General features: G+C 56.3%; 2 protein-coding genes and 1 long non-coding RNA gene across 3 annotated transcripts in view; all 3 read left to right on the top strand.

Moving 5' to 3' along the window:
• CRHR1 (corticotropin releasing hormone receptor 1) overlaps window positions 1–12,071 on the top strand; it is a 53,256-nt gene extending 41,185 nt beyond the window's left edge. The window contains exons 5-13 of the mRNA XM_086357205.1: window positions 5,047–5,153; window positions 6,285–6,405; window positions 6,629–6,782; window positions 7,050–7,110; window positions 9,192–9,264; window positions 9,527–9,612; window positions 9,850–9,985; window positions 10,174–10,215; window positions 10,805–12,071. Coding sequence (XP_086213331.1) covers window positions 5,047–5,153; window positions 6,285–6,405; window positions 6,629–6,782; window positions 7,050–7,110; window positions 9,192–9,264; window positions 9,527–9,612; window positions 9,850–9,985; window positions 10,174–10,215; window positions 10,805–10,945 — 921 coding nt within the window. The 3' untranslated portion in view covers window positions 10,946–12,071. The remainder of the gene's footprint in view (window positions 1–5,046; window positions 5,154–6,284; window positions 6,406–6,628; window positions 6,783–7,049; window positions 7,111–9,191; window positions 9,265–9,526; window positions 9,613–9,849; window positions 9,986–10,173; window positions 10,216–10,804) is intronic.
• Window positions 518–3,133, top strand: LOC147351413 (uncharacterized). Its single transcript, XR_015147506.1, has 2 exons — window positions 518–703; window positions 1,090–3,133. It is a non-coding gene; the product is annotated as an uncharacterized LOC147351413 (long non-coding RNA).
• A 1,805-nt stretch (window positions 12,072–13,876) lies between the features above and the next one.
• Window positions 13,877–22,292, top strand: SPPL2C (signal peptide peptidase like 2C). Its single transcript, XM_086357204.1, has one exon. The coding sequence runs from the start codon at window positions 20,128–20,130 to the stop codon at window positions 22,207–22,209; it is 2,082 nt and encodes a 693-aa protein (XP_086213330.1). The 5' UTR covers window positions 13,877–20,127; the 3' UTR covers window positions 22,210–22,292.
• Window positions 22,293–24,259: the final 1,967 nt, after the last annotated feature.

The following is a 24,259-nucleotide window of genomic DNA, read 5'->3' as shown; positions in this document are numbered from 1 at the left end:
GGGTCGGGAAGATCCCCTGGAGGAGGGCATGGCAACCCACTCCAGTATTCTTGCCTGGGAAATCCCATGGACAGAGGAGCCTGGCGGGCTACAGTTCATGGGGTCACAAAGAGTCAGACACGACTGAAGCGACTTGGCACGCACACACGCACTGGGTCTGCAGAGCCTGAGGCTGACCAAGTGTCTCCAATCAGAGGTTACCAACCTCCTGTCTGAGGACAGACACCTCTCCTCCGCCCCAGAGGAGCAGGCGTCTGTCCCCTTCTTGGAGTCTGCAAAGCTGGAGACGCCACCGCTGCTTTCGACCTCCCCCGCTGCCCCCTGCATGGAAGCTTCCTGAATGTCAGAGGACATTCACGGCCCCCCAAATCTCTCCTGCTCTAATTTAATACCTTCCTTCTAGTTGGCTGACCTTCTAGTTGGGGGACCCTCAGCAACTGCCTTGTTCCCAGCACCCTTCAAAGACTCAGGGGCAGAGGTCAGCTGCCCTCAGCCTTTCCTTCTCTCCATCCTGCAGCCCCCATCCCTTCTGCCAGGGCTCAGTCTCTCGCTCTCTCCACCAGTGGGCTCGGGGGGAGAAGAATTAGGAAGCGCCAGCTTCTCACCACGCCCCTCTTTGGCAGTATAAGGGGAACAGCACGAGGCTGTTGGTGGCAGGAGCTTTGAGATTTGGATTCTGGTTTCAGCACCTGTACCTGGGCAGGTAACTCTCAGTAAGCCTCAGCTTCCTGGTGTGTAAAAGGCGGAAGAGCTATTCTGTACCATCTCTGCCGCCTAGGGGAGGGAGGCTGGTGTCCGCCTGAGCCTTGGCCTGTAGAGGGCGCTCCGTCCATCTGCCACCCTTCTTGCTCTCATCACCTGCGCTCCGGGGAGGTTGTAGTGTTCACCTGGAGAACGGGGTGATGAGGGATCATGGATGAGTTCATAGGTGACACGGGCACCCCCTTTGTCTGGTGGCAGCCCTCACCCCCGCCCGGCTTGCCCCGCCCACCCTTTCCACGGCAGCCCCTGCTGGCCCCTTTGCCTAGCACTCTGGGTAATCAATTAATTTAATTAGTGAAAACGCCATCCTCTTCTGCCCGCCCCCAGCCTCGCCAGACCCCTCGCCACTCCCAGGATTCCTGTCCCCTCCTGGAGCTACTGCAAAGAGGAAGAGAAAAGTCGCCAATTAAATGGAGCCGCCGGTTTCTCAGCCCTGGGCCGGGCTCAGCCCTAATTAAGCGCCACCGCCCCTGGGGGAACTGCAGATAATGGATTCGCAGAACGGCTGCCTGTGAAATGGGACTTGCGAGGGCGCGCAGAGGCCAGGCCAGGGCGGAGACCTGCCCACAGCCATCACCACCAGGGACAACCCCCAACTTGGGGAGCTTGCTTGAAGCATGGGCCGGCCCTACACTGACCCCACCCTACCCCCAGCACCTCCTGCCCCCTCCCCCACACACATTTGTCTCCCTCCACTGCAGACACCCCCCACCCCCACTGCCCCAGACAACTCTCTCGTCCACATCCCCTCCCCCACCTCCCTTGTCACTTGCACACACCCTGAGCACAGGTTGCCCTGGACTCCAGCACATCCTGGGACACCCTTTGATGGGATAGGAAAGGGACTCTGAGGGTGTAGGCTTGTGGGCTGGCGTTCACGGCTCACAGAGGGCGTTGGTTCAACCAGGGCTTCTGAAAAGCCCTGGTTGAACTTGCTCAGATGAAGATTCTGACTCAGTGGGTCTGGGGTGGGGCTTCAGACTGCATTTCTTAAGATTCCTGTGAGCTCCTAGATGATGCTGATGTTGCAGGTCTGGAGACCACTGTTTGGGGAGCAAGGGGCTGGAGGGCCCAGGGGTGGAGTCAGAGAGCAGCTCTGGAAACCCAGGGCAGTGGGGAGGAAGAGCCACAAAAATGGGGCAGGAGGGGGTGGGAGAGAGGGCAGACAGGGTATTTGGCCGGGGCAGTGGGCACCTGGCAGAGAGAACCCATCACACATCCCGAAAAGGCATCGGTTCCGGTCTGACACTGGACCGGGGGTTTCTTGCAGAGAGTCTGGTCGTGCGGGCACAGCAGAGTGGCCTCCACCCAGTGCCACCCTCCTCAGGGTACCTGCCAGCTTCAGGTCCCCAAACCGGACAGGACAGAGTATCACTCAGGTCCCCAGGGACTGGCTGTGTCCACCTGTCCTTTGGGCATCCCAGCTGCTTCTGCAGTTAATGGTGGCTTTCTCTCAGGAGGGTGTCTCTCAGGGTGTCATCAGGGTCTCTTGGAGTGTCACTGGGTGTCTCTAGGATGTTGCCAGCTGTTCTCTCTGGGTGAACTTGAACACCTCTCAGGGTATCACTGACTAGCTTTTGGGGATGGTGGGCCATTTCTCCCAGTGATGCTGGCCGTCTTTCAGGGTGGCCCTGTCATCTCTCCAGCTGTCTTCTCGGACTCCCTCTGCACTGTACCCCCTCCCCCGCCCCCATTGCCTTGCTGCTTCTCACATTACATTAGGCTGATGTGGCAGGTGGGAAGCAGAACTCAAACCCAGCCTGGGCCCTCCTTGGCCCAGCTCCAGGAGGCAGGCAGAGGTGGCACCTGGATGGTTTGGCCCAATTCTCCCCCTTTCAGCCTCAGTGGAGAAAACCCCTCATAAGCCCCCAACCTCCCTGTAGAAGCTCCCCAAGAATTCTGAGTCCAGGATGAAGACATTGGCTCTGTTTGCAATCCATGCTTATCCCCCAAGGAACACACTGCGGGGACAGAAAGGAGGTTCTGTAAGGCCAGGGAGACCTGGATGCTGATGTTGGCCCTGGCCACTGGGCCAATTATGCACCCTCTTCAACTGGAAAAATGGGGACAGAAGAACAGTCTCAGAGGGCAGTTGTGAGAAAGAAAAGCAGTGATGTCTGTAAAGCCCCTGGCATGGTGCCCAGCATGCAGTAGGTGGTTAATAAATGACACATCCCACCCTAAGCCAAAGCACTCTGGCCCAGCCTGCTCTAGGGGGCAGTGAAGGGCCTCCCTGACATGGTTGCCCCCTTCCCTGGGCAGTACATGTATCAGAGGTGTCACCCTTTCTGGGCTCCGCAGACGCTGTCTTTACCCAGGGGCTTTGCAGCATGGATTTGTGGAAAATTTAATAAAAGGAAATTAAATATCAGTTCCAGACAGCCTGGATATGTGCATATCTGCTGGAGTCTCTGGAATAGGCATCTACCTCCAAGCACTCAGAGATGTGACCCCCTGCCCCATGCGCATTTATATGATGGCAATGGATACCCTCTGCCCACCCCCATCCATTTTCACCTTGGTGGGTCTCAGCCCTTCAGGGCCTGAGCTGGTAATGTGATCTGTCATGTTCCTGAAAACCTCTTCCAGGAAAACCAGCCCCTAGAACAGCTGCCCAGCCCCTTCTTCGGTGAGGGTGCTCCTTCAGTGCAGAAGGGGCTGGGGAGAGCAGGGCAGGGAGGGCTTCACCCCTTCTCGCATGCCTGCTAGGTATCTTGCTGCAGAGGTACCCTCGTCCTTGGGTGGGTGGGGGGGGAATTTGGGCCTCAATCTTCTCATCTGGAAAATGGGTACAGCTGGACTTGATCCCTTGGGATTAGGTCTGACGCCCATGGATTCTGGAATTCCAACAAGAGGGTCCAGGGAGAGTCAGGAGGAGCTCTGGTGGCTTCAAAAGGGCGAAGAAGTCTTCCTTTGGGCTCGTCTTTTTCTCAGTATTTGCTGGTTTCTATGCCTCATAATGTCCAGGCCCCACCCCAGAACCTGGGAAGGGTGAGGGAGGGAGAGGTTAACAGCAATCCCCTCTCCGGAAAGGCAGTAAAGAATCTGCCTGCAATGCGGGAGACCTGGGTTCAATCCCTGGGTTGGGAAGATCCCCTGGAAAAGGGAAAGGCTACCCACTCCAGTATTCTGGCCTGGAGATTTCCATGGGCTGTATAGTCCTTGGGGTTGCAAAGAGTTGGACACGACAGAGCGACTTTCACTTTCCAACACCCATTTTTTCCTCCTGCACTTGACACACCGTCCCGGGGCCCCACTGTGCCATGCTCTGGTTTCTAGCCTCTCTCCTCTTGGGACCTAGAAAAGGGTGAAAGGGGCCCTTGCTCTCGCAGGGTCAGGAGTCTGCAGACGCTGGGCACTGAGGACCACCGGTGGGGAGCCCTATCATGGGTGGGGACCCGTTTGCTGCCTCAGCACCTTGCCAAACTGTGCGTGAAGGTGAGAGGTGGTTTGAAGTTGAGAGACCTCGAACAAGTCCATGTATTTCTAGGCCTGTTTTTCTGCAAAATAATATACAGACCTCCTACCAGTTCTTCCCTGGCATTGCCCTGAGGGTTTGACAGGATGACAGATATGAAAATACTCTGTAAACAGGAAGGCTTCAACGCTCAGGGAGTGTACGGCAATTGGAAAGGGGGCTGTGGTGTGAATGAAATGAATTAAGTAATAACATAGGGAACTTCGTTTTAGTCCTGAGAGGGGACCCCAGTGACTTGGAGCAGACCTCTGGGGCCAACCCAGGAAGCAAGTTATGGTGCCTAGAGATGTTTTTTAAGGTTTCAAGTGATTCTGTGGATGCTAGTCCACAGCGACTGCCTTCCCCCCGGTCGCTGATAGGAGCGGGCTTGAATTGCGGCGGGAGGGGTTTAGGGGTGATGGAGAGGATGGTGACTCGACTCCGAATAGGAGGAGTCCTGGGGCTTGGGGTCTGCACCCGCAAGTGTTGGGACTGGATGGAGACGTGAGTGTGAGAACGCAGCTGTGATCTGTGCACGCACGTTTGTGCACGCGGGGTGGGGAAGCCTCTGGTAGGTGGAGATTTCACATTAACTGATATTTTCCCCACAGCCCAGAGCAGCACACAGAGCATGGGATTTGGGGACAGACAAGACTCAGATTGGGCGGCACTGCTCTAGGGCCACGCCTGACGCGTAGCAGGCTCAGGAAGGGCTAACTGTCATCATCACAGGCACCCGGGGGTGTGGCTGTCCTGGCACCGCCCGTGGGTGGGGGTGCAGCGGTGCCGGGGTCTCACCTCTGCCCCTCCCCTCTCTCTTACCTCAGAAGAAGAGCAAGGTGCACTACCACATCGCTGTCATCATCAACTACCTAGGCCACTGCATCTCCCTGGCGGCCCTCCTGGTGGCCTTTGTCCTCTTTCTGCGGCTCAGGTGAGGAGGCCCTGGCACTGCCCCCCACCCAGCCCCCTGGGCCTTGAGCGGGGCAGAGAAGTAAGATAACAAGAGGCAGTTTGGGTGGGGGCTGCTGGGAAAGGGGAGTCCTGCCCCCTCACTTCATGGGACAAGGTGACAAATACAGATGTCCCAGGTCTCTTGGAGCATCTGGCAGGGTCACTTCTGTACCCCTTCCAGTGACTGGGGTCACGGGAGGGGAAGGGGTTGGCCAAAGCCCAGGCTCTCCTGGAGTCACCCACTCAGTCTGGACTGCTGCACGCATTTGGCTGACTAGGAAGGTGGAGCCCCCGCTTTGGGTTTGAACCTGCCTGGGCCCAGCACGACTGCCAAGGATGCAGGTGGAAGCACTGGCTGGGTCTGTGCCAGGAATGGGGGGTGAGAATGGGCTGAGCATCAGGGCTGAACTGGGAGGGAGCCATCTCGCTGGAGGCTGAGCCTCAAACCTGGAGCTACAAGGAGAGAGGGATGCCCGTGGGAGAAGGGCATTCCAGTTGGCAAGCAGCCCCTGGTCCCTTCAGCGCTGGCCATGTGGCAAGCTCTGTCCCAGAGCTTAGGTCTGAGGTGACATGAAGTGAAGGGAAAGTCGCTCAGTCGTGTCCGGCTCTTTGTGACCCCGTGGACTACAGTCCGTGGAATTCTCCAGGCCAGAAAACTGGAGTGGAAGGAAAGTAGCCTTTCCCTTCTCCAGGGGATCTTTCCAACCCAGGGATCAAACCCAGGTCTCCCGTCTTGCGGGTAGATTCTTTACCAGCTGAGCCAGAAGGGAAGCCCAAGAATACTGGAGTGGGTAGCCTATCCCTTCTCTAGCGGATCTTCCTGATCGGAATCGAACTGGGGTCTCCTGTATTGCAGGTAGATTCTTTACCAACTGAGCTATCAGAGAAACCCCTGCTTAGGTCTGGGCAGGCCACAATTAGGAAGGGACCTGTGATGTAAAGAGAGCCTCTGATGCCACCTCCCAGTGTGAAGTGGGGTTAGCCACCTGCCCCTGCTCGGAGCCTCAGCTGCCCCTCCATACATCTGGGCTGGAGTGATGCTGGCGGCCGATCCCTCATCTTCTCCCTCCTCCTCTGCCTCCTGTCACCCACCCGCCTCTGCTGCCCCCAGGAGCATCCGGTGCCTGAGAAACATCATCCACTGGAACCTCATCTCAGCCTTCATCCTGCGCAATGCCACGTGGTTCGTGGTCCAGCTCACCATGAGCCCCGAAGTCCATCAGAGCAACGTGGTGTGTCCTGGGGGGGCAGGCCCAGGGTCAGAGGAAGGGTCTGGGTGGGGCGGCCCTGGAGGAGCAGGGACGGGAACCAGGCCTTGGAGCCCATAGTGCCAGAGTGGATCCCAGGGGTGCCCCCATCCTGCCCGGAGGAGGCCCCAGGCCCAGGGTGGGCTGCTGTTTCCTCGCATCCCCACCCCCCTTGGTTAATCATCACCTCCGATGGGGTGGGCGGCAGGGCTGGTGCAGGCTGGTGACAGCCGCCTACAACTACTTCCACGTGACCAACTTCTTCTGGATGTTCGGCGAGGGCTGCTACCTGCACACGGCCATCGTGCTCACGTACTCCACAGACCGGCTGCGCAAGTGGATGTTTATCTGCATCGGCTGGGGTGAGCGGCCAGCCCCCTGCCCCGACTGGGCCGTCCTCCCCCGACCCAGGCCCTGGTCAGGCCAGGTGAGGGTGGTGGGGTGTGCACACAGCCCTCCGTCCCTACCTGGGGTCGGGGACAGTGGGAACATTTCAAAGGAGGCGTGATGAGCCAGTGAGTACCTGGGAGACCCCTGCCCACCTCCAGGCCCTGGGCTGTGCTGGGGTCTTCCAGGTCTGCATCCCGCAGACTCCACTGACAGGTCCTCTGACACCGGTCTCCCCCCAGGTGTGCCTTTCCCCATCATTGTGGCCTGGGCCATTGGGAAGCTGTACTACGACAATGAGAAGTAAGTCACCTCCTCTTCACTGCCCTCAGGGCCCCCTGAGCCCCAAGGCCCAGGTTCCCAGCCCAGCTATGCCTGACCCTCCCCAAGGACCTTCAGCCGTGTCAGCTTCCCCATCAGGGCCACAATTTCTTTATCCATGTGGGGAGGCTCCTGGAGGTCAGACTCAATCTGTGGATCCCTAGCAATGCTCTGCCTGAGGTGGGGCTGGACAGGTGGGTTGAGGCTGTCAACAGGACAGGCTCTTTACCTGTCTCGGCTTTCATGACAAGCAGAACAGACTAAAGGTTACTGGAAGTCCCTGGAGCCAAACCACCCAGGTTATGAATTGTGACTCCATCACTAGGTAGCTTTATGACCTTGGGGCAGTTCCTATAATGTGCCTCAGTTTTCTCATCTGCAAAATGGGCATCCTCATAATAGTGCCTTCCCTCAAAGAGTTGTTAGGGGAATGACATGAATTTATATATATATATATATATATATATATATATATCAAGCATTTAGAATAGAGTCTGACACATAGGAAATGCGTATAAATGTTTTCTATTAATAAAGACATGTTTTAGCAAAAGGTTATGTGGATTTAATAGAAACTGATCCAATCTCAGAGATTCCTTCCATCTTTCAAGTCTTGACTGTATTTAAATAGAAGCAGGTGTTTCCAGTTGCCCCTGAAAACTTCACTTCTGGTGCTGTGGTTTTCAGCCTTGGCTCACATTAGAATCACCTGGGAAGCTTTAAAAAGTACTGATGGCCAGTCTTGCCCTCCAGAGAGTTGGATGTCATTGGTCTGAAGTGTCATCTGGGCACCAGTTTTTAAACCTGCCCAGGTGATTCTAATATGAAGCTAAACTTAAGAACCACTGTAAGAGAGAGGCAGAAAAAGTGGACTTTGAGAAGGCCAGGGGATGTGCCAGAATCTTCTTTGTCAAAGTGTCCTCAGGAACCCACTGTCTGACTGGGGTTCCAGGCTGCCTCCATCACCGTGGCTGTTCCTATCCAACCCTGACAAGGAGCCTGGAAAATTATATACACATTTATCAAGGTGATCCTTCCTGACTCCGGCCCAGCCTGGCTGTGGCTCTCTCTGTATTTGCGTAACTGGTGGGGTGGGGGCCTGGGCTGGGCGTCGAGGGCAGCTGACAGAACTAGGGGCCTGGCAGTGATTCCCAGGATGGCGACCTGGGTCCCAGACCAGGAGCATTGTAAATCCTGTGCCTGAAGGTGTGCAGGTGAGTACAGGGACGAGAGGATGGGTTTCAAAAAGCTGCCCAGTGTGTGCATCTGGGCGCATCTTGGAGCCAAAAGGATGGCTGAGTTTGGCGGAAAGTCCGTCTGAGCGTCTCTGGAGCTCCACCTTGTGGTAAGATGCTGGCACTGCATCAGAAGGGATGCAGGTGGGAGACCTGAGAGAACCTGCAGACCCCAGGGCCAAGGACTGGACCTGGCCCCAGGACAGTTTGCCTTTGGTCCTTTTGAAAACTTGAACTTGTCTCCAACCTTGAAAAAGTCAAGAGGTTTCAGTTTCCTGTTTATGGAAGCATCATGATTTCTAGCTACTGTGGACTCTCGTGATGAGAGTGTAGCGTCTCTGCACAAGGATCTAGGACTTTCCAACGTGCCCCACACCAACCCACTCCCCAGACCGCCCTAGCTCTTGCTGGAGGTGACATCACGAAAATGCAAAGCAACTCTGCCTCTCGTGGCAGGTGTTAGCTACTGGGGTGGGGAGTGACTGCATGACAGGTACAGGGAAGGTCCCCTTTTGGGCATGTGCCAGAGCTACAGTGGGGACTGTGTGTGTTGGGCCCATGCCTATTCTACTCAGCGGGCTTTCCCACAATCCCCCTCCCTGCCACAGTGCCCGATTCCAGCTTTACATCTCAAAGGATGCTGTCCATTCTGCAGATGGAATAACTGAGGCGTTGTGGTGGGATCTTGACCTTCTGCCCGGGTTAGAAGCGGGGCACCCAGATCCTGGCTTTTGGCCCCAGTTCCTCCCCGGCCCAGTGCGGCTCCTCCCTCATGCTACTGACCTGGATCTGGACGACCCTTCTCCTCTCATTTCTGTGGCCTTCCAGGTGCTGGTTTGGCAAAAGGCCTGGGGTGTACACTGACTACATCTACCAGGGCCCGATGATCTTGGTCCTGCTGGTAAGAACCTGGGTAGGAGGGCGGTGGGGGCGGGGCTCAGTGGGGAGAGGCCAGCAGTACTTACCATGGACTGAAAGTTTTCCTCTGCCTAGAGGTAGGGGGCACGGGGCCAGGGTTATGCTGGGCTCACACAGATGAGGGAGAGCAGCAGGGTGGCAGAGGCTAGACCCAGGACAGCTGAGTCCTTGTCCTGTTCCCCACCTTCCCACCAGCATCTTGCACACACCATGCCCAGGCCATTCCACTGTGTGTCAAATTACAGATCAATTTCATCTTCCTTTTCAACATCGTCCGCATCCTCATGACCAAACTCCGGGCATCCACCACCTCTGAGACCATTCAGTACAGGTAACCAGACCTGCCTCCCCCACCCGTGGGGGGCTTCAAAGACCCCACCTCTGACCCAGGGTTTCCCCCCAGGCCTGAGAGTCCCTCCTGAAACCCCAGCTCCGCCCCTGTCTCAGACATTCCAAGGATGTGCTACAACCCTCCCCCAGACCCAGTCCTGTTCACCAAGTGCCAGGCTCCAGTTCCTTCCTGGGGTGGGCTGTGACTCTGGGCCTCCTTCCCACCCCTCACCCTCAGGAAGGCTGTGAAGGCCACTCTGGTGCTGCTCCCCCTCCTGGGCATCACGTACATGCTGTTCTTCGTGAACCCTGGGGAGGACGAGGTCTCCAGGGTCGTCTTCATCTACTTCAACTCCTTCCTGGAATCTTTCCAGGTACCCACCCCTCCCCCACCCCACCCAGCCTCCCAGCCCCGGCCTGTCCCCCTGCCTGTCCCCTGTTCCTCTTTGGGTGGGGATTCTCCCAGGCAGGGGCCTGGAAGGGCAGGAGGTTGGGGGCGACTCTGAGCCTGGGTGAGGCCACGCCTGCCCCAGTCCCTTGACCCGCCTTCCCTCCACCCCAGGGCTTCTTCGTGTCTGTGTTCTACTGCTTCCTCAACAGCGAGGTGAGGACCCGGGGCCCCAGAACTCAGGACGGCGGGAGGCCTGCTGAGACCAGAGGCTGTCTGTAGCTGCCTCCTGCCTGCCACACACCAACTCTGTCCTCCCCACTCCGTTCTCCTGGTTCTCTCCCCTGGCTCCCTCCTCCCGGCTACCAGCCCCTATAGGGATATTGTTGGGAGTTCGGGGAGGGTCCCTGCCACTTGCCACTCAGCTGCTGCGGTAACAAGCCCGCTTCTTAGCAGTGGGTGTAGGGGGTCAGAAGCTGGGACTCCAGTCTCATCAATGAGTCTGTGAAATGGGTTGTAAAACCAGGAAGCTGAGCCCTAGGGCAGGAGGTTGAGGGCAGACATGTGTGAGTTGAGAGTAGAGATTCTTCATGGCCAAGGGAATATGGCACCTTTGGGTGGATTCGAAAAAGGCACCCCTTCCTCATAACGCTTGAGAAAACTGTCCTAACAAATACGCAAATCAACGATGGTGATGATGTCAATGCTGCCCTTCCAAGGTGGCTCCCTGGGTGGCTGCTTGTGGGGGTGGGAGCGGGGGTTTGAAACCCGGGCTCAGACCCTATGCTCTGCTGTGTACCCACAGGTCCGCTCTGCCATCCGGAAGAGGTGGCACCGCTGGCAGGACAAGCACTCAATCCGTGCCCGCGTGGCTCGCGCCATGTCCATCCCCACCTCCCCCACCCGTGTCAGCTTTCACAGCATCAAGCAGTCCACAGCAGTGTGAGCTGGAGGGCCACGGACCAGCCCTCGAGATCTACGGCTGGGGAGATGGCCGCTAGGCTTAGCCAGCCACCCTGTCTGTGGAGGGGACCAGCTCCCTCCCACACCCTCTACCCCCAGGCTCAGCTGGCGCTGAGAGCCCGGGAGGCCCCTCCCCAACCCCCAGCTGAGCAGAAGTTCCAGGCCTTTGGCAGCAGTCAGGGCCACAAGATGAGTGGAAAATAGCCTATAGGCCTGGGCTGGGCCCAGGGCCTCTGGCTTCTCTCTGCCCCCATCTTCCCCGGGAAATGGACTGGACACGCAGCCTGGGAGCTGGACGGTGGGGAATCCAAAGCTGCACACGAGTCCCTTCAGAGCACAAGGTGACAGCCCACTGGAGACCCCAGGATGTCCTCAGAGACTGTAGGGGCCCATTCGCTGCCCCACAGGCATCATGGGAAACTCTCGTCACAGCATCCAGGCCACCATGAGGATGCCTCCAGGCCTTAGCAGCACTGCACCACTGGGAACCAAGGCTCTGTTGTCAGAAGCCCTGGAGACATTGTTAGAAATCAGATGGCATCTTCAGACATCAGGCTGCATAACTGAAATCCTCCCAAACACCAGTCATCTGACCCCATGGCCCTGCCACCAGAAACGCCCTGCCTCGCTGTCTCACACCCTTGGACCTTTACTGCTGCCCACCCCACACAGGCTCCCCGTCCTTAGCCTCCTGCCCCAGGTGTCCCCCCTTTGTGAGATGATGGGGATGTGGGAGGGTGACAGAAGCCAGTGTGTGCCCCCACCAAAGCCAGCCTCCCTTTGAAGGGGGCAGAGAATGCCGGGGCCACCCAGCCCACTGGCTTCAGTGACCCGGCCTCTGGGACCCAACCCCTCTGCTGGCCAAAGGGGCCCTGTGGCCCTTGGATGACCTCTGGGATGGCATCACTAGCTAAGCCAAAATAGAAGGGGGTGGGGTGCTGGCCCCTCCCTGCCCTGAGTTCCCCAGAGCACCAGCCAGCTGGCCGCTTACACCCCAGGTAAAGAGCCAGCCACATCCAGAGGGACTGGACAGCCAGAGCAGGACTTTGGGGGCTGGGGCTGGGAGATGGGGGTGGCTGGTGTAAATTATATTATTTATCTTTCAACCAGCACTTGTGAAGGCCTTGTGTGTGCCAGGGCTGGCTTGGGAGGGCATCCCAAAGAAACAGAAGCCACTTTCAGCCTTTAGGGCCACTATGTGGCTGGGGCACCGATGGCACCCTCACATCTGCCAGGGATGGGGCCCTAGGGGGCCCCTGAGGCTAGGAGAGGACTTAGAAGGGTGTGGGTCGTGGGGCCCAGGGAATAAGGGCAGCTCTCGTAAGAGGGTGAATTGTAGGGAGAAGGGCTGTGGGCAAACCATGCAGACGGAGGACTCCGTGAGCAGGCTGTAGCCTGAGCAGAGGTGCGGCGGTGGGACTGGGTAGCCTCGTGTCTCAGCCCCAGGGGAGGAGCTGGGCTGGAAACAGAAAGGAGCTAAGAAGCAGGGGAGGCTGTACAGGCTCGAGTGCTGTCTTAGCATGGAAACCCCAGAAGCAGACCAGGAGACAAGGCTTCGAGAACCAACTCCAGGGCAGGGGCGCACATGCCCACCACCACGGTCGACGGTAGCTCAGTCCTGCTGCGGAAGCTGGGGGAGCCAAGTGGGACCCACACCTGCGTCATCCCACCTGAGGGGCCAGGGAAGTTTATCCACCAGCCCTCCGGAGGCAGTGGTTCCAGCACCTCCTGCGGAGGTCAGGAGCGAGCTGGGCACAGCGTGAGCCGCATCCTCAGGACAAGAGGTGGTTGGAACACAGAAACTCCACCCACCGCTCTCAGGCCTGGGCCTTGCCTCCGAGTCTCTGACCCAGAAACAGGACCATGCAGGGGGGCGTGTGCACGCACATACATGCATGCACACAATCAGGGACACCCACACACATGCACACGGGTGAGTGTGGCGTCAGGACACCAGGACAGATGACCGTGGTGCTGGGAGCCCAGAAGCATCTGCTGGGGGACGAGGGGGCGCCAGTGGGTGAGGGTCTGGCCGCTCACCAAGGGAGGAGAAGCTTCAGTCCCTGAAGCCAAGTCGGGTACCCTGCTCTGCCGACTCCCCAGGCACTGTCCCCTTAAGGAGGCAGTGGGGAGGGCCAGCTGGTCAGAGGAGGCTGTGAGAAGGGGACCAGGGGCCACCAGGATGGAGACAGGCTGAGAGCTTCCAGAGCAGCTGCGGGGGAACTTTATGGGGAAGCCCATAAAGAGTCCCCCAAAAGAAGGACCAGAATTGGCGGCTGAATCTCAAATGGCCACAGAGGAGGCCCACAGGAGGCAGCTTTCTCAGCGCTGCCTCCCATCCAGGAGGAGAGTGAGAAAGCGAGGACGTGGAGTCAGGGGGAGTCCAAGGGCGAGGCGCCGAGGGGGGCTCGGGGCTGTGAGGGGGAGTCCACAGGCAAGGGGTCTGCAGGGGACCAAGCTGGGGCGGTGCCCCCTTTCCTGCTTGTCCTCTGGCTGTTTTTTAACATTTAGTATTTATTTATTTGAGTCTTATAATATTTATTATTTATTTATACACTGGGTCTTAGTGGCAGCACTCAGGATCTGCACTCATTGTGGCATGCGGGATCCTTAGGTGCAGCATGTGGGATCTAGTTCCCTGGTCAGGGATTGAACCTGGGCCTCCTGCACTGGGACCTCAAGAGTCTTAGCAACTGGACCACCAGGGAAGTGCCCCTCCTGGCTGTTGTAGCTGATGGGAGCCAGTCACACACCTGCTGTGCACTCAGCCCTTTGTGAGGTGGGGAGGCAAGTGGCACCCCCAGGACATATGCCGGCCCAGGCTGCAAAGTTCAGAGCTGCCAACGCTGGAAGGTCACAGGAGGACATCCAAGCGGGGCTGGCAGTCAGCACAGAAGCTGCAGGGGGTCCCTGGGCAGGCAGGGGGCTGGTCCAGATGATCTCAAGATCCCCCTTGTCCAGAGACTATAAAGGGCTGAGGGGCTGGGAACATCTGGGTTGCAAAGAACTGCCAGAGGCAGGTGTGCAGTGTTTAACCCTTCTGTGGGCTCCAGGGCTGGGCTCAAGGCAAGGCCCCCAATGGGGTTTCTGAGGGTCGTTCTGCTCGTAGCTTTGGCTTGTGCGTGGGTGGGAAGGGAGGTCCCTTGGGGTTGTGGGAGGTGTGATGGGCCAAGAGACACGCACCTCACCACACTGTGGGAAGGGGCCGGGCAGCTGCAGGGTGGGGGATCACTGCAGGACAGGCCCCTCTATGAAACTGGGAAGAATTTTTCTCCATGCCACACCCAGAGGCTGCAGTTCCCTCAAATTCGACCTGAGCCCTTTTCTCCTTTAGACCCTCCCTCGTGGGCTCAGATCACCAGTGGAGGAAAAACCACCCTGTGGGGTTTGGGTTTTCCAGTTCTGGCTCCCCACCTCCCTGAGTGTGACAGCATAGCCCCTGCTTTGGGGTCCCTGGCTTCTCCTCCAGGCCTGTTCAGCCCCCTGCTGCTGCTAATAGGACCCAGAGTGGGACCCCAACAGACACCCCAGAACCCGAAGAGGGCAGAGGGTGCAGATCAAGGAGGAAGGGAGGTTTTAGAATCCAGACAATAATTAATTATGGGCATTTGTAGACTGCTTTGCAATCCACAAAATCCTTTATAACATTCACGGAAAATGGAATCAGCCCATTTTCCTGCCGAGAAAACTGAGGCCAAGTGGACTCCTCTGAGATCAAAGGTCTTCTCCAAATCCAGGTCTCCTTCCACCCCATCAGTTAACTGGAGTCACTGAGCTTGGGTTTATGGAGGCCAGGACTGATAAAGTGGCTCTAGGGGGAGGAGACGGCAAGAAGAACTGGGGGTTTCAGACTGTCTGATGGGGGCGAAGTCCCAGGCAAATACCAGCGCGGCCCAAAGATGGCCCAGCCAATGTCAGACTGCCGAGCCCAACTGGGTGAGAGCCATGAGGGTTCTCTACATCCAGCAACTCCTTCCCTACCTTCCCAACACCCTGCACCCCTCCACTCCTTAAAATGATGTCTAACTGCAAACAGTACAGCCCACGTCCACCAGAAGCCTCTGAGGGTCTCCACGCCCAGCCCATGTGAGGGTGCCACTGGTCTGCAGCTCGGGGGTCCCTCAAGTTCATCTTGTGCAGCCCCCTGACTTCAAACTCACCTTCCCACCTTTGGTTCAAACAGAAGGGGTGCTCCCTGCATTTTTCCATCAGCAGTACCATCACTGAGTGCTCACCTGGAGCCCCTCTGCTAAGCCCCCCACACTCCGATCTCATCTACCCTTCATACCACCCTATGAGGCAAGATCTGTTATCCCCATTTAACAGATGGGGGAAGTGACGCCCAGAGAAGTTGAGAGACATGCCCGGGAGCACCCAGCAGTGGCCCAGCTAGATGTGAAACCCGGCCGGCCTCACTCGGCCCCCATGGTGTTTAAACCCTACACAGCTGAATTTCTTGTGGAGTTCCCCTTCCTGCCCCACTGCTCCTGCCAGCCCTCTTCTAAGGGAATTCCCCAGTTTCTCCAATTTGTGGACAAACAGGGTTCATAGACGAAGCTGGATGCAGAAGTTTGTGCCTGTAAAGCCATGGGCCTCCTGTGGCCCTCTCCCTGAACCAGCCCACCCTCCCCGAGTCCCCAGCCCTGTCCCTGCTCCATTCCATTTCAGAGCATCACCTCTTATTCTTTTCCTTCCATTTTCCCACAACCCCTGCAGATGCTGCTAAGCAGACTCAGGTCAAGAGAGGCCTGGACCAAGTATATTTCTCAGAGGTCTTGGTGTACTAGAAACACCAATGATCATTTCAAAATAACTCCAGGCACCACCTAAGTCCCCAACAGAAGGCAGGGACACTGTCCCAGCCTGCCCTGGGCGGTGACCCTGAGAGTCCAGGCCATAGCTAAGATGAGGCAGCTGGGAGGGACCAGAAGCTGGAGACCAGGAGGATGCCCTCAAGGAAAGGGGTGAAATCTGGGGGGCATGGGGAGGGAGGGTGCTGCAGAGTCTTGAAGCAGAAACACAGGCTGGGGAGTGAGCATCAGCCATTCATGTGACTGCGCCTACCAGGGCCTCCTGCAGGGGGCTGTAGGGGCAGAGTGGCCTTGGAGAGGAGCCAATCCAAGACTGGGGGCTGGCGTTGGGGCTGGGGGGCAAGATGGGGGATCTGGGGAAGCAGCAATTAGACAAGACACCCAAAAGCCTTGATGAGTTGCGTCCTGGCAAGAGCCTAGGAGGGAATGAGTCCAGAGAATTCTTTTGATCCCATGGCTGCCCAAGGGTAGATGGCAGAGGGGGAGGCAGGAGCAGCCTCTGTTTCGGGTTTCAGGGAGTGTTTTCTGAACCCCAAATCAGGGCACATGCTGGTCTGATGAACTCTAGGACAGGTACAACAAGGCCTGTCCTGAGCACAGTACTCCTGGAGGGGACTGAAGTTGCTCCTTGTTTTGTTCTTTAGAAAACTGGGGGTCTTCCCTGGTGGTCCAGTGGTTAAGAATCTGCCTGCCAATGCAGGGAACATGGGTTCGATTCCTGGTCCAGGAAGATTCCATCTGCCGAGGAGCAACTAAGCCTGCGAGCCGTAACTACTGAAGCCTGAAACTACTCTAGAGCCCAGGCTCCTCAACAAGAGAAGCCACTGCAACGAGAAGCCCGCACACCGCAACTAGAGAGTAGCCACACGCAGCAACGAAGACCCAGTGCAGCCCAAAAAATAAATTAAAAATAATAAATAAAAATGAAATTACGGTAAAATACACACATCAAACTTACCATTTCAACCAAGTGTACAATTCAGCATATTAAATGCACTCACGACGTTGTACCAGCATTGTCACTATCCAGCTCCAGAGCTTTTTCATCGCTCTGATGAAATCCCAGACCCACAGCTCTCCTTCCCACCAGCTACCACCACCTGCTTTCGGTCTTGATGATTTGCCTGTTCTGGACGTTTCATAAAAGTGGAGTCGTGCAGGTTTTGTCCTTTCGTGTCTGGCTTCTTTCCGTCGCTTAATGTTCTCAAGGTCCGTCTACATCATAGCACGATCAGAGCTTCGTTCCTTTGCAGGGCAGAATGATGCTCCATCTTACGAGGGGACCACACGTTCTCTAGCCATCCATCAGATGAAGGATGTTGGGGTTCTTTTCACCTACTCCAAGTCACTGTGAGGAGTGCTGCTATAAACATTCAAGTACAATTTTTTGTTTGAACAGCTGTTCTCTGTTCTTTGGGGTATACGCCCAGGAGAGGAATTGCTGGGTCACATGATACATTTCTGTTTATAACCTACCATGGGACCACCAGGTGTCTTCTACAGTGGCTGTACCATTTACAATATCCTTACCAGCAACGTATGAGAATCCTTATTTCTCCACATCCATGCCAAAATCTGTTTGTTTTTTTCTGTTTTTAAATAACTTTTTATTTATTTATTTATTGGCTGCTCTGCACAGATCTTGATCCTCAGTCAAGGACTGAAACTGCACCCCCTGCAGTGGAAGCATGGAATTTCAACCACTGGACTGCCAGGCAAATCCCCCAAACCTGCTATTATCTGTTTTGTTATATTTATAATAGCTACGCCCGGTAGGTGTCTTAGTCTTCAGTTTTATTAAAGCCCCAGGACTCTACCTGAAGTAGAGTCTAGCTGAACATCAGTAGCTGGGGCAGGGAAGTGGGGGCCGGAGACGGTGCAGAGAGATTTCTATTACCACAGCCCTGCTGTACCAACCATCTGGGTGCTCAGATGCAGAGAGGTGAACCCAGTCTAGACACTGCTCCACTCTCATAAGAACTACACAGGCCCACCGTCCCTTCCCTGACAGCCCCTGACTGATATACCTGTCCTCTCTCTGCAATGGGAGCCCGGGCAGGGGCAGCTGGCAGCTTCCTCCACTGGCCCTCACACTTCACCCTCACTGGCTGGGGATCTGCTCACCAGTCAGTTGTCCCTGTTCCCTAAAGTGTTTCTGACAGTTAATTTGTCATTGTAATTACTGTTTGTAATCTAATTAAATGGTATATGAATGGATGAAACAGAAATGCACAAACAAGCAGGGTTGTTACTTCTTACAAAAATGTGGTTGATGCTTTGAAAGACACAATCTGAATCATACAGAATATCTGACACCTGTCAAGTCAGGTGTGGGTGAGACAAATGTCACCAATTGGGTGGGAGGGGACTGTCAGAGTCTACAAGGTTCTACTCATCAACCTCTTGGCAAAGGTCCCTTAAGCTCACCCTCCACTTCAAAGCATCCAAAGCTGGAGATTTGCCGTCTCATTGATGTGGAGTTCACAACTTGCATGCACCCCAAGTTGCTTCATTTGTGTCCAACTCTTTGCGACCCCATGGGCTGCAGCCCGCCAGGCTCCTCTGTCCAGGGGATTCTCCAGGCAAGAACACTGGAGTGGGTTACCATCCTCTCCTCCAGGGAATGAAGAAAGTAAGGCTTGGGAACTCCCTGGTGGTCCAGTGGTTAGGACTCAGCACTTGCAATGTCATGGGTATGGGTTCAATCCTTGGTCAGGGAACTAATATCTCAGAAGCCACGAGGCACAACCAAAAAAAGAAAAAAAAAAAAAAAAAACAGAAAAGAAAAGAAGATCTGAGTTGTGATCATGACATGTTAAGGATGGGCCTCTGGTCTCCTGGAATGTGGTGGTGGTGCTGTCCTTGAAGGTAGGGCCTGAAGGTCAAGAATGGGCAGTGGGGAAGGCCTTGGGGCAGAGATCAGAGCTGCAGTCAAGCAGTCAGGGAGCCAGGCTGACCCCGGGCAGTTCCCAGGACAGGGCAACACCTAAGTGACATACGTCCAGAGTGAGAGCTGGATCTGAGGGCTGGGATTAGGGCCCATGGGGTGGGCTTTTCTGAGCCTCAGTGTACTCATCCACGAAGTGGATATATTTGGGTAAGGTTCAGCCGAACCGTGGTGCTGGAGAAGACTCTTGGGAGTCCCTTGGACAGCAAGGAGATCAAACCAGTCAATCTTAAAGGAAATCAACCCTGAATATTCATTGGAAGGACTGGTGCTAAAGCTGAAGCTCCAATACTTTGGCCACTTGATGCAAAGAGCCAACTCATTGGAAAAGACCCTTGATGCTGGGAAAGATTGAGGGCAGGAGGAGAAGGGGGCGACAGAGGATGAGACGGTTAGATGGCATCACTGACTCCATGGACATGAGTTTGAGCAAACTCCAGGAGATAGTGAAGGACAGGGAAGGCTGGCGCATTGCAGTCCCTGGGGTTGCAAAGAGTCACACACCACTTGTCGACTGAACAACAAAGCTGCTGTTAACAGACTCACAAGAAACCTGTGGCTTAAGGAAGATAATGTATGTTAACAGTCCACAATGAGTATCCCATACTCCATGCAAGCATCCGGGGACCTGGCTCCTTCACTCCCTTTCTCCCCATCTCTTAGGACATCATCCCCCTCTCCACAGACAATGGCTTGTTCATGAGTGACTTGTGAGAAAAAGAAAGAGATGGACAAGGAGCCCCATGGTCTCTGCCCAGGTTTCTGAGGGACTCACTTCATTTCTGCTCATTTCCAACAGCGAGAAATGGCCACGTGGCCTTTCCTAAATCCTGGTTAGTCTGGGAACAAAGTTCCGGTCATGTGCCTGTGCCAAGGGGCATCATTTGAAGGAGGGCTCACAGCCTTGTGCTGGATGGGTGTAGTAATACCCCCTTGCAGGAGGCTGTGATTGCAGAAAAAGTACCTGGGACTCAGGAAGAGATTGATAAAAATGTACAACATCGCTGAGGTCAGGGATCCCAGGGGCCCAGGAAACCGTCTGATCTAATGTCATTTCTCTGCAGTTAGAGAAATAGGCAGAGAGGGCCAGGCACCTGCTGGGTCTGTAAAGGGCAAGGTTGGTCCCGAATCCTGTCTGGGATCCTCAAGCCCATCCCCCCACCTCTTGTTTCAAATGACCTGGTCCAGCTCCTCCTAGGCAGATGACCTCTCCACCTGGAGGCAGGGCTGGGGGACAGGATCCCCAGAGGCTGCCCAGCTTTGTGACTAGGTAGGTGTGGCCCTGGTTTCCTGGACTGTCGGCCAAGCAGCTGCTCTGTGACAAGAGGGCCACACCCAGCCCTGGGAGGGGTCAGGGGGCCGTGGGCAGCTGCCACACTGGGACGCAGCGGTAGGTGCCTGAGGAGGATGGCGTGCCTGGGTTTCCTCCTCTTTTTCCTCCTCCTCTTCCTCCTGGCCAGCACCACAGCCCAGGGGGAGTACGGCGTGGTCCACGTGGTGTCGGACAACTGGAGCAAGGACTACTGCATCCTCTTCCGCTCCGACTATGTCACCCTGCCCCGGGACCTGCAGCACGCCCCGCTCCTGCCCCTGCACGATGGCACGGGCGCATCCTGGTGCCCAGGCCAGGACTCCTCCCACCAGGCCCACCCGGCCCACCCGGACGGCTCCGCCAGCCAGCGGCCCCTCCACCGGACCACCGCCATGGTCATGAGAGGCAACTGCAGCTTCTACGACAAGGGCTGGCTGGCTCAGGGCCGAGGCGCCCACGGGTTGCTCATCGTGAGCCGGGTCAGCGACCAACAGTGCTCAGACATCACCCCGGCGGCCCAGAACCCCCACAAGCCCCTCCCAGACCTCACCATCCCCGTGGCTGTGCTCCGCTACACGGACATGCTAGACATCCTCAGCCACACCCACGGGGGCAACAGGGTCCACGTGGCCTTGTACGCCCCCCCAGAGCCCATCCTCGACTACAACATGGTGGTCATCTTCCTCCTAGCCGTGGGCACCGTGGCCGTGGGCGGCTACTGGGCCGGCGTGACTGAGGCTGACCGGCTGCAGCGGCGCCGGGCACGAGGGGGCGGGGGGCCCGGCGGTCACCCTCCACAGAGAGCCCTGGCGGCCCGGCAGGGGCCCGAAGAAGACGACGAGGACTCGCCTGTGGACTTCACGCCGGCCATGACGGGCGCGGTGGTCACCATGTCCTGCTCCATCATGCTTCTGCTCTACTTTTTCTACGACTGCTTTGTCTACATCATGATCGCCATCTTCGGGCTGGGCGCGGGCACCGGCCTCTACAGCTGCCTGGTGCCCGTGGTGCGCCACCTGCCCGTGTGGCAGGACCAGTGGCTCCTGCCCGGCCGCCGGGCCTGTCTGCAGCTGCCCCTGCTGCTGCTGGCTGGCCTGTGCCTGGTGGTGACGGTCCTCTGGGTCGCCTATCGGAACGAGGACCGCTGGGCGTGGCTGCTGCAGGACACGCTGGGCGTGGCCTACTGCCTCTTCGTCCTACGGCGCATGCGCCTGCCCACCCTCAAGAGCTGCGCCTCCTTCCTGCTGGCCCTGCTAGTCTTTGACGTCTTCTTCGTATTCATCACACCCCTCCTCACCAGGACCGGCGAGAGCATCATGGTTGGCGTGGCCTCGGGCCCGGCAGATTCCTTGAGCCATGAGAGGCTGCCCATGGTCCTCAAGGTGCCCCGGCTGAGCTTCTCGGCCTTGACCCTGTGTGACCAGCCCTTCTCCATCCTCGGCTTCGGTGACATCGTGGTCCCCGGCTTCCTGGTGGCCTATTGTCACCGCTTTGATGTGCAGATCCACTCGCGGCAGGTCTACTTCGTGGCCTGCACAGCGGCCTATGCTGTGGGCCTGCTGGTCACCTTCTTCGCCATGGCTCTCATGCAGATGGGCCAGCCTGCCCTGCTCTACCTGGTGTCCAGCACCCTGCTCACCAGCCTGGCCGTGGCCGCCTGCCGCCAAGAGCTCACCCTCTTCTGGACAGGCCAGGTTAGAGGCAAGGCCCTCACCCGGCCTGTGCCAGGGCTCTGCGGTGCCCCTTCAGTTGGTTCTGAGCAGAAGCAGGAGCATGCAGCAGACATCCACAGAGCCTTCGAGCTTGAGGGGGCCACCATCTCCACCCTGGCAAGAGACTTAGATAGCAGCCTTGGGGAGGGCACGGCTGAGACTGTCACCATATCTGAGGATGGAGCTGCCAGTCCAGAAGGCTACAGTGACAGCTCCGAGGGCTGGAGTGATGCCAATCTGGAGCCCGATGACCTGTCGAGTACCCCTTCTGGGGTCTCAGAGGAGCTCTTACCACTGATGCCAATGGCCATGCTGATACCACTCAGGCCGCCACCCTCAGAGCTGGGCCATATCCAGGCCCAGGCCCAGGCCCAGGCCCATGAGGCTAGCCTGTCCTGGACAGGCTTCCACAAGAGGAAGGGCCTTAAGGTAAAGAAGAGCATGTTGACCCAAGATCCCTTGTGAACCAGGAACCCTGGGACATGTGCCTCTAGACTATCACAGAGCAAAGCCACGTGTGACAAAAATAAACTGGGGCATTAAAAATATTCTGTATCTGCCCACAGAGCTGCTTTGTTTGTTAGGGCTTCCCTGGTGGCTCAGGTTAAAGCGTCTGCCTCCAATGAGGGAGACCTAGGTTCAATCCCTGGGTCAGGAAGATCCCCTGGAGAAGGAAATGGCAACCCACTCCAGTATTCTTGCCTGGAGAATCCCATGGATGGAGGAGCCTGGTAGGCTACAGTCCACGGGGTCACAAAGAGTCGGACACGACTGAGCAACTTCACCTTCACCCACGGAGCTTCTTTGTTTGTTAGAACTGTAAGGAAGCAGTTCACATAGAGCCTGCAGGGTCCTTGGGACAGACCACACCTGTCTGTTTCTGCAGCCCAACCCCAGCCTCATTGCCCATCTTTTTCTCATGCTCAGGTCCAATCAAACCATTACCGTTCCTTGATTATGCCACATACTCTCCTTGTCTCTTTGCACATGCTGTTTCCTCTAGCTGAGACACCCTTCCTACCCCAGACAGAAATGCTGAAGCCCAGATGAAACATTTCTAAGCAGCCTTCCAGCGTCAGCTCACACCCACCCTTCCTGCTAAGCATCCTTGCTCTGTAAGCATCCTGGACAGCAACGTCATACCCAGTGTGCCTGCTCTCATCCACCTGCTGCATTCACAGACACCAAGTACGCAGCTGCTGTGTACCCCACCCTGCTGGTGGGCACAGAGGGAGTCTGCTGTCCAGCTGGGGGAAGGGTGGGGGATGGAGAACAGATAAGAAACAACTTGAGAATCATCTCAAAACAGGGATGGAGAGGTTGGAGCTGGAGTGAAAGAATTTAGGAGACCATGGCTTTAGTTCCCACGCTTCCTTCACTGACCTTGGATAATGAACTGGTTTCTTAACCCCTGTGGGGCTTAGGAGTCTCATCCTTAAGATGAGACTTATAATACCATGTCTATCTGGAGGCAGGAGCGTGGACAAGATGACCTCTTGAGGACCCCACAATTCCTTAAGCTTTAGAGTATGTTTAGATGTTGCTTAAGCAGAGGAAACAAACTGGGGTGAGGGAAGTCTTGCGGAGGAGTCTATGCAGGAAGGGTAGTGTGGGAAAAGACAGTGGTTAAAGTTCGGAAGCCAGCAGCCTACCAGAAACTCCAGCTCCACCACTGATCTGTCCTGTGTCACTGAGCAAGTGATTTAAGCTCGTGGTGCCTCAGTTTCTTCACCTGTTGAATGGGATAATAATAGGACCTACCATGGTTTGGGGGAAGTCTGACTGCATTGGCTTCCATAAGAGCACTAATGCAGTGCATGTAGGGAGAGCGATGTGAATGTTAACTCTGTTTATATTATGCCCCTTTGTGAAAGGAGCTGAAAGAGTCAAATCCAACTCCTACGAGCCTTTGAGTTCTGGTGCCAATTTCCCCCCCTTCACACCCAGCATGCCTGCCCTGACCACCACCAGGGAGCACACGCCAGCCCCCACCACACACATGCCCCTTCTCTCCCCAGGGCCTTCCCACCTGCTGGGTCCTCTAGTGCAACTTTCTAGTCCGCCCACCCCCAGAATCGGGTCTGACCAGTTTCTTGTCCTTCCAGCCCCAGCCTCAGGGAGGCCTTCCTTGATGACCTTTCTTTAAAAAAAAAAATTTTTTTTTAATATTTATTTATTTATCCGGCTGTGCTGGGTCTTAGTTGCAACAAGTGGAATCAAGTTCCCTGACCAGGAATCAAACCCCCAGGTCCCCTGCATTAAGAGCTCAGAGTCTTAGCCACTGGATCACCAGGGAGATCCCTGATGACCTTTCCTAAAGCATCTGCCAGCCCTAATCACATCACCCTACACCCGGTTCATTAGTTTTCTCGTCTCCCCCAGTCATATCAACTTGGTGAGGGCAGGGGCCTTCTGTCTTATTCATCTGTGTGGAACAGGGCCTGGTATGTAGCAGGTGCTTGATTTATGTTTGTTGGAGGAATGAATGAATGAATGAATGCATCATTGAATGGAT

The sequence above is a fragment of the Bos grunniens genome, chromosome 19, assembly GCF_055505025.1.
Source record: "Bos grunniens cultivar Pamir isolate PY7600 chromosome 19, Bosgru_T2T1.0, whole genome shotgun sequence".
NCBI lineage: Eukaryota > Metazoa > Chordata > Mammalia > Artiodactyla > Bovidae > Bos > Bos grunniens.
The sequence above is the reverse complement of the archived record's forward strand: the minus strand, read 5'-3'. Positions and strand labels throughout refer to the sequence as shown.